This window comes from Martes martes, assembly GCF_963455335.1.
Source record: "Martes martes genome assembly, chromosome: 9".
NCBI classification, from domain to species: Eukaryota; Metazoa; Chordata; class Mammalia; order Carnivora; family Mustelidae; genus Martes; species Martes martes.
Genome location: NC_137896.1, coordinates 24393820 through 24406563, shown reverse-complemented (window position 1 = coordinate 24406563; position 12744 = coordinate 24393820). Strand labels below are relative to the sequence as shown.

At 41.0% G+C, this 12744-nt stretch overlaps 1 protein-coding gene across 3 annotated transcripts in view; it reads right to left on the bottom strand.

The window, feature by feature from the left end:
* Nucleotides 1-12744, bottom strand: part of CDK5RAP1 (CDK5RAP1 mitochondrial tRNA methylthiotransferase) — a 34522-nt gene that overhangs the window by 5018 nt on the left and 16760 nt on the right. For 2 of the 3 annotated variants that reach the window (XM_080814537.1, XM_080814538.1), the window contains exons 10-13: nt 12226-12281; nt 10199-10329; nt 7792-7941; nt 221-361 (exon numbers count right to left, since the gene is read on the bottom strand). In XM_080814537.1, coding sequence (XP_080670663.1) covers nt 221-361; nt 7792-7941; nt 10199-10329; nt 12226-12281 — 478 coding nt within the window. The remainder of the gene's footprint in view (nt 1-220; nt 362-7791; nt 7942-10198; nt 10330-12225; nt 12282-12744) is intronic. The other variant, XM_080814539.1, reaches the window with a different exon arrangement.

Sequence of the window (12744 nt, the reverse complement as noted above, 5' to 3'; positions counted from 1 at the left end):
AAAAAGAACCCTTCTAAGACAGAAGAAAGGCAAAGAAAAACAAGAAGGCATTAGTTCGGAGCAGTTCAAAATTCTGTTCAAGGTGCCCTTTCATTGTTTAGGCTGGGAAGAGATATTTATTTTACTAAAGAATTTCTCCTGGAAGAAATTTCATTCTACCAAATTATCCAACCCAACATCCATTTCATAATGCAAGATAAAGCCCCAAAGGACACCTTACCTTCACCAGCACATAGTCCCCAGGCTGAGCTCTGACCCTGACCTCAGAGTTATTAACGTCCTCCATCTCTACATCAGGGAAGATCACTTTAAGGTTTCCATCATTCCGGCCACACAGATCAGAAGCAGAGCGTTTACTGTGCTGCAAAAAGAACAGAGAGTTATGAATCTGTCAGTCATCAGTTCCAGGAGGGCAGAAATTATGCCTTCTCTATCTCAGATCCCTAAGGGTCTCACTTATAGAGCACTCCTTAATCAAGGAATCACTGAGGATTGCATCTTTACTGCTGCTTCACCAACAAGGACAATGTGTGGCACACTACAGAAACTCAATAAAGTTTTGCTGACTATACGTTAATAAATGACTCAATCAGTCTTTGATTACAGAATTACCTTCCTCAGGAATGGACTTCCGACAGTCCTAAAAATAAGGACATATGGGTGATGCAGTTGGCAAACTGACTTTCACTATATCCAGTCTCACAGTAATCACACAGGAATGTTCTGGGGTTGTCTTGCCTGGGTTACTTGTAACCCTAATGAACAGGCAGACATGAAGCCAGAGTCCCCATTGCAATGTACAGAAGATGGTGTCAGGAGAATTATAAAGCCAGTAGAATGGTATTAACTTCTAGAATATACAAGTTTTTCTCTTTCAGCCATTATAAAGTGACAAGAACCAAATTTATCCCCTGGCCTTAACCAGGAAACTAGACAAAATATATGAAATCATTATTTTCAGATACTGAACTACAGACCGTACAAGACTGTGAACCGAAAAGAAGGGAACAAATGAGATGAGCCCTCCAATGACCCCTGCATTCTGCCAGAAGGCATGTGTCATATAGAAGCATGCAAAACAGGAAGATCTTGAGGCAGAGCACGGTGGTTCTCTCTGGATTTGGGAAAAAGAGATCAGAGTTCAGGGAGCCTGCAGTAGCTAGAAACTGCAGAGCAAGTTCTAAAGAAGAGGGAGGGAAGCAGAAAAGAGCTATAGAAATACGCACAGGGATCCTTTTAAGTCCTTGCTGAATACTGACACCTGCTTGCATAGTGAAACGCGTTTAAATCAGTCAAAGAAAGTAACCTGGGAACTGTCAGCAGATGGGCCCCCAGAGCTCATCCAAGGGTGGGAATCATCAGACCTACCACTAGACAGTCCTCATTGATTCCTTGGGACATGCAGTAGTGTCTCCAGAAAAGCCACACCTTAGTAATGAGGCTAAACTATCCTTGGGATAAAAAAGCTTTTCCAGGGCGCCTGGGTGGCTCAGTGGGTTAAAGCCTCTGCCTTCAGCTCAAGTCATGATCCTGGGGTCCTGGGATCGAGCCCCACATCGGGCTCTCTGCTTAGCGGGGAGCCTGCTTCCCCTTCTCTCTCTCTGCCTGCCTCTCTGTCTACTTGTAATCTCTGTCTGTCAAATAAATAAATATTTTTTTTTAAAAAAAAGCTTTTTCCTTTTTTTTTCACTTTTCTAACAAAGTTTAAAAATGAGTCTTGAAAGGATTAAACTCAACTGCAAATAACATAACTGCCTATCAGAACAAAGCACAACACAAAATCCAGACCTCAAAAATGAACATCACAATGTTAAATATCCCATCAAAAATCACTAGATATACCCAGAAGCAGAAAAATGTGACCCAGAATCAACAGAAAAGTCAATCAACAGAAACAGACCAAGAAATGATAGCAATAATGGAATTATCACAAAAATAATAAACCAATTTTTATAATCAAATTCAAAGGAAACTAAGTTTCAGAGGAAAATAAGGATACAGAAGGGAAGGTATTAAAAACCAAATGTAATTTATACAGATGAAAATATAATATAGAAAATTAAAAATTCAAGATAATAGCAGATTAAACACTGCCAAAGGAAAAAATAGTGAACATGAAAACAGAGCAAAAGAAATTATCCATAATGAAGCACAGAGATACAAAAGGCAGAAAAAAATGAACAGTTTCAATGACCTATAGAACAACATTGAGTGGTTGGATATATAAGTAATTGGAGTCACAGAAGGACAAAAGAAACAGAACGAGTGGTGGCAGGAAGCAGGAGTACAGGAAAAATATCTGAAGAGTGACAGATGAAATTCTCCAAATTTGATGAAAATTATAAACCCACAAACTAAGAAGCCTTAACACATCACAAGGAAAACACAAGGAATACACACAAAGAAAGCCATGCCAAGACATATCAAATTTCTAAAAACAGTGATAAAACAAATATCGTTAAAAAGCAGCCAAAGGAAAAAGGTTTTTTAGTTCTTAAACTAATACTACTTTAGGGAAACAACAGTCAGGTAAGATTTAAAAAGACTCCCTACCCTCTCCTTACAAAACACTCACTAACAAAAGGAAAAAGAGTAACTTTTCAGTCAGCAAGCCTAGCTGACATCACCTTAACGAAATGTTCAAAATTATTATCACCAGTAATGAAACCATCACAACTGTACGCCACCCCAAAGGATACAATAGGAAGGGCACAATATCATTTCCCTAATACGCGTGCCTAAAAATATATAACCCGAATCTTACCACGAGGAAACTCTTCAAACTCAAATTAAGGAACATTCTACAAAATAATAGGCCTGGGGTGCCTGGGTGGCTCAGTTGGTTGAGCCACTGCCTTCCGCTCAGGTCTTGATCCTGGAGTCCTGGAATCGAGTCCCATATCAGGCTTCCCCATCTCTGCAGGGAGCCTTCTTCTCCCTCTCCCTCTGCCACTCCCCCTGCTTGTGCTCTCTGTCAAATAAATAAATAAAATCTTAAAAAATAAGTAAATAAATAACACGCCTATGATCACCAAGTGTCGAGATAATGAAAGTCAAAGAAAGGCTGAGGAATTATTCTAGACTGAAGGAGACCAGACAGGTAAGACAATGCAACATATGACACTGAACTTAATCTTTTTGCTGTAAGGGACAGTTGAGACAAATGGAGAAACTTAAATGGGGTTGGAGGATTGGACTGCAGAAATGTAACAAGGTTAATTTCCTGATTTTGGTAGATGTACTGTAGTTATGTAGGAGAATGTTGCCGGTTTTATGAGATATATACTACAGTATTTGAGGGGGTTGAGGGCATCAGGTCAGCAAACAATTCTCTAATGAGTCAAAAAAAATTTTGGTACTGTATTACAACTTTTCTGTAAGTTTATGATTGTTTTACAATAAATTTTTTAAAAGACAGGGTTCAGGTTCCGTGATTTGAACAAACCAACCATAAAAATATAAAAATATTTGAGACAAACAGAAATTAGAACACTAAATATTTGACAATATTAACAAACAACTGTCAATTATTTCAGATATGACAATAGCATTATGTTGGTTTCTTTTTTTTAAGATTTTATTTACTTGTCAGAGAGAGTGAGCAAGAGTGAGAGAGAGTGAGCAGCAGGCAGAGGGAGAAGCAGGCTCCCCACTGAGCAGAAAGCCCCATGCAGGACTCGATCCTAGGATCCTGGGATCATGATCTGAGCTAAAGGCATACAACTTCAATTTAATTAACTGAGTCACTCAGGTGTCCCTGTCGGGTTTTTTTCTTAAAAGAATCCTTATCTTAGGGCACGTGGCATAGTCAGTTAAGTGTCCAGTTCTTGGTTTCAGCTCAGGTCCTGATCTCAGGGTCTGAGATCAAGCCCTAGATCAGGCCTGCACTGAGCTCAGAGTCCGCTTAAGTCTCTCTCCCCCTCCCCGTACCCTCTCTCCCCTCTCTAAAATAAATAAATAAAGCTCTTTTTAAAAAAGTCCTTATCTTTTAAAGATATATATACTAAAAGGTTAACAGACAAAATATTATGATATGTAAGTATAATATGTATAGGGGCGCCTGGGTGGCTCAGTGGGTTAAAGCCTCTGCCTTCAGCTCAGGTCATGATCCCAGGGTCCTGGGATCGAGTCCCACATCAGGCTGTCTGTTCAGCAGGGAGCCTGCTTCCCCCTCTCTCTGCCTACTTGTGATCTTTCTCTCTGTCAAATAAATAAATAATATCTTTAAAAAAATTTTTTTTAAAGTATAATATGTATAATATGACATATGAGCTATTTGCTTCAAAACAATCTAATGGGGGCAGTAAACATGGAAACAAGATTAGCCAAGATTAACACTGTACTGACAGCTGTTGAGGTTTGTTAATGGGTACACAGGCATGCATTATACCGCTCTCTCTATATCTATGTATCTTTTTAATTCCCCATAATTAAAAAAGGGGGCGAGGAAATGTTGTATAGAGGCTCTAAAATGAGATAGACCTGACTCAAATTCTGGCTCTGCCACACTATTTGTACGGCCTTTAGGAAGTTATTCTACTTCTCTGAATCTCTGTTTCATCTCATAAAAGGGCTAATAATAGCACTATCTCCAAAAACTGTGGTGGGACTCAATGTGCCAAGGACCATAAAGTGCACAGCTCCTGGCAGAGAGTAAATGCTTAGTATACATGAGTTACAATCATCTTCTCTGCCACTATGGATATAGCAACCTGAAGGGTCTTTTTTTTTTTTAAGATTTTATTTATTTATTTATTTATCAGAGAGAATGAGAGAGAGCACACAAGCAGGCAGAGTGGCAGGCAGAGGCAGAGAGAGAAGCAGGCTCCCAGCTGAGCAAGGAGCCCAATGTGGGACTTGATTCCAGGACCCTGGAATCATGACATGAGCCGAAGGCAGCGGCTTAACCGACTGAGCCACCCAGGTGTCCCAACAGCAACTTGAAGTTTTTGGGTTTTTTTTAAAGAGTTTATTTATTTATTTGACAGACAGAGATCACAAGTAGGCAGAGAGGCAGGCAGAGAGAGAGAAGAGGAAGCAGGCTCCATGCTGAGCAGAGAGTCCAGTTCGGGGGTTCGATCCCAGGACCCTAGGATCATGACCTGAGCCGAAGGCAGAGGCTTTAACCCACTGAGCCACCCAGGCGCCTCACAACCTGAAGTTTTAAATTGTCCAGGGCTAAAGGAAAGAAAGTCCCCTCTAAAAGAAAGTAAAGACTCCCAACTGCTAGCCCTGAAAAATCCATTTATTCTCTAGCCCCAAGTGAGTACTGGCTTATGTTATATGCATAAGAAATAATCTTGTTTCAGTTTATTTAATTACCATAGGTTCTCTGTAAGCCTGGGATGAAGTTAGGGACACAGACTGGTAAACTCTGAGTACTTATTCATTCATTCATAGGGCACCTGGGTGGCTCAACTGGTTAAGCAACTGCCTTCAGCTCAGGTCATGATCCCCGGGTCCCAGGATCGGGTTCCCTGCTCCTCGGGAAGCCTGTTTCTCTCTCTCCCTCTGCCTGCCGCTCCCCCTGCTTGTGCTCTGTCAAATAAATAAATAAAATCTTCAAAAGAAAAAGAAAAAATAGAGAGAGAAGTACACTATTCTGTGCCTGACTCTGTGAGGAGAGCTGGGAATACAGTAAGACATAATTCTTCTTACTGGATGAAATGTAAATTGCTAATAGACATATACATGTACAGATCTCCAGAATCACAGATAATACTCTAAATTACAAAGCATATAGTGAGGCAAACACCCTTTGGGATATCATGTTAACTGAGCTCACCATCCATCAGCCAACTGCGAGTCTAGACCATAGGAAGATCGCCTAACCCAGATGAGCTGATCAAGTACACTTCCTGGAAACTGGAGCTGGTGCTGAGAGACACAATTTTGGTCTGTGAATAGCTAGAACTATAATATGTAAACACAGGAACTATAGCGCTGCTGTGCTCTGTAACAAAAATGAAGAAGCAGGAAAAGCTGGTCTAAGGAGACAAGAAAGTATGAGCCTAAAGGGCTTCCTAGGCTAAGCACAGTCCTTCCTGCCCTTGGGCTCCACAAAATACCTCTGAGGTATAAAAAAGAATTCCTTCTGGCTTAGGCTGAATGGCTTGAAGAAATTCTCACTGTTACTCACCAAAGAGTCCTAACAAACATAAATACCAGACAATTAGTAGCTCTGATGCTACCATATCCTAAGACATGGAACAGGACTCTCTTTCTCAATCCAGAACTTGGGAAGAGTCACATAAAGGGCGCCATCTCTCTCTTTCGCCTCCTCTCCAACGGCTGCAGCATATAGCTTCAGGCTCCCAAACTCACCCCCTATTCCATCTGTTTAGCGCTCTAGTAGCTAGGGTCCCAGGCCTGACCGGAGAAGCCTATAGGAACCTCAAACTTCCCAAAATGCAGTACATTTCTAAGAAAATGTGATTTATTTTTTAAAGATTTTATTTATTTATTTATTTGAGAAAGAGAGTAAGAGAAAACACAAGTAGGGGGGAAAGGCAGAGACAGAGTTCGAAGCAGGCTCATTATAGAGCAAGAAGCCTGATGCAGGACTACCCTGGTATCATGACCTGAGCCAAAGGCAGACACTTAACCAACAGAGCCAACCAGTTGTCCCAAAAATGTGATTTTTTTTTTTTTTAAAGATTTTATTTATTTATTTGACAGAGATCACAAGTAGGCAGAGAGGCAGGCAGAGAGAGAGAGGAGGAAGCAGGCTCCCTGCTGAGCAGAGAGCCTGATGTGGGACTCGATCCCAGGACCCTGAGATCATGACCTGAGCCGAAGGCAGAGGCTTAACCCACTGAGCCACCCAGGTGCCCCCCAAAAATGTGATTTTAAAAAGGATCGAAGGAGCACATAGCTGGCTCAGTTGGTAGAGCATCCAACTCTCAATGTCAGGTTTATGGATGAGCCCCAAATTCATGTAGAGATTATGTAAAAAAAAAAAAAAATATCTTCAAAAAATTAAAATATAATAAAAATAAAAAAGGACTGAAGACAGACAATAAAACTGATTCTAAAAACATACATATGATACTGCTTCCAGAAAAATGGAGCAGACATACTTCTTCCTAATCCTTCTGTTGCTAAGGACAAAAATATCTTTCAAGAATGAAGGAGAAATCCCGACATTCTAAGATGAAGGAAGAGAATCTACTGCCAGAGTATCTAAAGGAAGTTCTCTAGAGGGAGAGGAAAAGATAAAAGAAGGAAGCTTGGAACATTAGGAAGAAAAAACAATGACATGATTATCTATGCAGAAAATCTCAAGGAAAATGCCAAAAAACCTCCTAGAACTATTGATTTCAGCAAGGTCACAGAGTATAAGATAAACACACAAAATTGAGTTATAGCTGTGTAATAAAATGAGCACATGAAACACCAGAAATTAAAACATACAATAGCAACTATAACAGCTTAGAAAAAAAGATACTACGGTATAAATCTAACAAAATACATACAGGATTCGTAACACAAAAATTTTGATAAATCAAAGAAGATCTAAATTAAAGGGAGACACAGGGGCACCTGGGTGGCTCAGTGGGTTAAGCGTCTGCCTTCAGCTCAGGTCATGATCTCAGGGTCCTGGGATCGAGTCCGACATCGGGCTCTCTGCTCAGCGGGGAGCCTGCTTCCCCCTCTCTCTGCCTGCCTCTCCGCCTACTTGTGATCTCTCTCTCTGTGTCAAATAAATAAATAAAATCTTCAAAAAAAAAAAAAGGGAGACATATTGTGTTCCAAAAAACAAACGAAAAATATATATACATATGACCTTACCCCCTCTACCAGGACTAGCTGGGTACAACCCACAGAGGCCATGTTGGCTTTTGTTGCTTCTTCTCGAAAGACAGTAATAAGTTCCTCCAAACGCCTTAATTTTACCTCTTCTGGGACATCATCTTTCAGCCTGTGATATGCCCGGGTCTTCTACAAAAAAAAAAAAGAGAAAGAGAGAGGTCACCAAGGACTCATAGAATTCCCTTTTTTCCCCATTCTTCTTCTTCTTTTTTTTTTTTTAAGGATTTATTTATTTTAGGGGTACCTGGGTGGCTCAGTCAGTTAGGTGTCTGCCTTCAGCTCGAGTCATGATCCCATGGTCCTGGGATCGAGCCCCACATCAGGCTCCCTGCTCAGCGGAGAGCCTGCTCCTCCCTCTCCCTCTGCTGCTCCCCCTGCTTGTGCTCTCTCTCTCTGTGAAATAAAATCTTAAAAAAAAAAAGAAAGACGTATTTATTTTAGAGAGGGGAGAGAGAAAGTACACATGCGTGCACAAGTTGGGGAGAGGAAGAGGGAGACAGGGACAGAGAATCCTCAAGCAGACTCCCCTCTGAGCAGGAAGCCTGACAAGGGGCTTGATCACAAGATCCTGAGATCATGACCTGACCCAAAATCAAGTCAGATGCTTAACTGCCTGAGCTACCCAGGTGCCCTCACCCCAAAGAATCCATTCTTAAGGTACAGAGGGGGACCAAGTACATTCCACCTCCAAGTTACAGTCATATATACAAGACCCAAGCCATGCCAGAAGGGTTCTCTAGCTCTAGAAGCATTCTGAAAGAGAAAGGTAACTATGCAGTCAAGTCACATTTTTACAAGGGTGAAATTCTAAACTTAGTACATGAAAATCAGACTCAAAATTGTATTTAATTTTGCGAGAGAGAGAGAGAGAGAGAGCGCACAAGAAGAGGGGAGCAGAGGAAGAAGCAGACTCCCCGTGGAGCAGGAAGCCCAATACAGGACTCAATCCCAGGACCCCAGGATCATGACCTGAGCTGAAGGCAGATGTCCAACCAATTGAGCCATCCAAGCACGCAACACATTTTTTTTTAACGTTCTGTATACAGGTTTGTAATACTGTTGAAGAACCACTGAGCTAGATATAAGTATGGAATTATAGGAAAACCTATATATCAATGTGTGGTCATTCCACTTGTCCTTTGAGTGAAGTACAAAGACAATGGGTTTACTCTATTTTGTCTTATTAACAAAAACTTGCATCTATTGTGCATTTACCATTACCAAACACTATTCTCACTTCAAAGGTGGAGAGACCAAGGACCTTTCTCAAGATCACACAGTTATTAAGTAAGATTGGCAGAATCTGAATGCTTGCTCTCATCCACTAGACTACTTAAGTCTCTATAACCCTAACCCTAACCTAGAAATTAGATCCCAAAGTGAACACTCATATTTAATCCCCATGACGCTTCCACCACACACTACACACCCATTCCCAAATCTAACATTAGAAAAGAATTTCTCTTGCGTATTTGTGATGCCCATGGAAAAGCAGCAGCAGATTTGGAACCCAAATCTACTCTGAAGCTTCATCCCTGAAGTAATTCTGTAACAGACATAAATACATACAATAGCCCACTTACACTGCCTACAGAACAGTAGGCAGTGAGCTTTAAAAGACATGAATTAGCTTCGCTGATGGCAGCTGAGTGATGGTGGTGGCTAAGGTCATGGGATCCTTTCATCATTCATCAATCAGCTTTCCTGAGCCTCCTGGCCACCGAGCCTCTTCAGCCTCCAGCCCAAACACAAAGAAAGCCCCCACTAAGTTGACTGGAGAGAGGAGATATGACCTGTGCAAATTCATCCCCACCATCAAGAAAATGGCAAAAGATCAGAACTACCCCCTCCTCTGCAGGAAATACACATTATTCTCCCCTTCTTTCCTCATCTCCTTCCGCTTTATATTCCTGGGAATCCATGTACAGAGAAGCTCTCTAGTGGCTATAAGTGGGTTCACGTGGCCTAAAAAAATGAAAACTAAAATAGGTGAGGATGGCTAGGAGGACAACAAGGTGCATCTGTGAAACAATGCACATCTGTAGGCCAAAAAAGTCCTGCATGATTTTAGCTTTCCTATAAGGAGAATAGCATCCCTACCTCCACATTCAAATTCTAAATGATCTAAACATAATTTAAAATATTTTAATGAAAATAATGTCACAAGCAATCCATTTTCGTCTCAAGCCGCTGAACTGTATAAAACAGTAGACAGGTTGATTAAATCAGAAATAAAGAAATGAGTGTTAAGATCCTCGTGGCTTCTCAAGAACTGCCTTATTGCCATTTTCTTTTCTCCCCAGTTGTCTACAATCAACCAGAAACCAGTCAGGAATTCTGTTGTCATCACAGAAGTAGCTTCTCCCCCATCCCAAGAAGGGCTTACCTGTCTCATACTGTAAGCAAAAAGGAAGCCCATGTTGTACTGAACTTCCTGAAGCAAAGACACCGTCTGGAGGTGATCTTCCTCCGTCTCACCACAAAAGCCAGCAATGAAATCACTGCTGAGGCTCACCCCTGCAACGCATGACAAAGGACAACATGTCACTGCTGCCTACCTTCAAGAGAGGCCTTTGGCACTTGTGGGCTACAAAGGGTGGGACAGCAATTGTAAACTTTTCCTGGAACTGCTCAGCTCATGTGCAAGTGAAACAGAATAGTCATTACAGAGCAAGATGGGCTAGGCCTGCTTATCCAGAATGTTCCCACGCCAGTTCCCATCCTTTTAGGGCACCTGGCTGGCTCAGTTGGTTAAGCGTCTGACTCTTGGTTTCGGCTTAGTTCATGATCTAAGGATCATGAGGTCGAGCCCCATGTGGGGCTCTGTGCTCAGCACTGTCTGCTTCTCTCCCTTTCCCTCTGATTCCTCCCCTTGCATGCAGGTACTCTCTCCCTCCCTCTCAAATAAATAAATAAATCTTTATAAAATAAATAAATCTTGGGCGCCTGGGTGGCTCAGTGGGTTAAGGCCTCTGCCTTCAGCTCAGGTCATGATCCTAAGGTCCTGGGATAGAGCCCCACATCGGGATCTCTGCTCAGCAGGGAGCCTGCCTCCCCCCTCTCTCTGCCCGCCTCCCTGCCTACTTGTGATCTCTATCAAATAAATAAAATCTTAAAAAATTAAAATAAAATAAATAAATCTTATATAAAGTTTTTTAAATAGGGAGACCTGGGTGGCTCAGTCATTAAGCATCTGCCTTCAGCTCAGGTCACGACCCCAGGGTCCTGGGATCAAGCCCGGCATCAGGCTCCCTCCTCAGCGGGAAAGCTGCTTCTCCCTCTCCCACTCCCCACCTGTGCTCCCTCTCTCGCTGTGTCTTTCTCTGTCAAATAAATAAATAAAAATCTTTAAAAAAAAATAAGTTAAATTTTTTAAATAAATTCTTTAAAAAACATACCTTTGAAACCAACTTTACACAATGTTTAAGACTATAGGAACAACAACTATTGGTCATTAAATACTAAGTGCTATGCTTTCCTATCTATTTAATTTAATCTATGTAATTATTCCCACAATCCAATGAGGTACTATCAACTCTATTTTACATATATCTATATGTGTATATATATATATTTGTTTGTTTGTTTTTTTAAAGTAAACTCTATGCCACACATGGGGCCTGATCTCATAACCCTGAGATCAAGGGTCCCATGCTCTACTAAGCCAGCTAAGTGCCCCTTACTCTATTTTATAGATGAGGAAACTGCAGCCCAAAAAACTGCAGCCCAGAAAACCTCCACACTATCTTGTCCCTCCAAAATGAAACTATGCATAATTCGAGTTACAATAATAAGAAATTTGGAAACAAATGTAGATATTGTCAACCAAATCTAAATTCAAAAGACTACAAAGTTAGGTCCTGGGATCAAGCCCCACATTGGGCTCAGCAGGAAGCCTGCTTCTCCCTCTCCCACTCCCTCTGCTTGTGTCCCCTCTCTCACTATGTCTCCCTCTGTCAAATAAACAAACAAAATCTTTAAAAAAAAAAAAAAGACTGCAAAGTAATTTTATTAGGAGAAAGGGAAAAGAGAAAAAGGAGTAAGAGTTAAGATAATAGGAATTACCTCTAAAAATGTGTACATTTTTAAAGATACCAATTGTCCCCAAATTAGAACTAATTTAGACCAAACTACCTTTGCCAGCTAACAAGAAAGATCAAGGTCTGCCCCATATGTTCAGAAACACGAAGAATATAGAAATCTCTTTCACCTTGAGGTCACAAACTGATCCATACTTTTGTGTACATCTAGCAAGACCCAGACATTAAAAAACCAGAGAGGAGTAAAATGAGAGAAAGAGAAAAATGAAGAGGAGCAAAAGCAGCATGAAGGGTGTCATAAGGCAGTGTCACAACAAAAACGCTGTGGCCACTGGTAGAGTGATGTGCTCGACAGAATATTTCTTAAACGTACCTGGGATAGATTCTCTGATATGATGAATTAAGTCCATGTAAGCTTCTCTTGAATATCTGCAATAAAGAAGAAGAAGAAAAGGCTTAGATGAACCAATCTTCTTTAAATGAATGCTACAAAAAGATAACGCTATGAATTACCACATATAACCACTTCTCAACCACATAGGACAGTACAAAAGTAGGTTAAGGTACACAAGAGTCCTTTTGATCCAAATCCTGTAGTATAACCTAATCTATAGCTCACAAATCTTTAATTCAAGACATACATTATTTTAAATAGCCTTTTTAAAAAGTAAGTAGAGGGCACCTGAGTGGCGCAATAGGTTAAGCAACAGACTCTTGGTTTCAGCTCAGGTCCTGATCTGCATCAAGAGACTAAGCCCTGTGTCAGGCTCCATGCTCAAGGAGTCTGCTTGAGATTTTCTCTCCCTCTCCATCTGCCCCTCCCACTCATGCTCTCTCTCTCAAATAAATAAATCTTAAAAAAAACAAAAAAGTCAACAGTCTTTTTTATTTA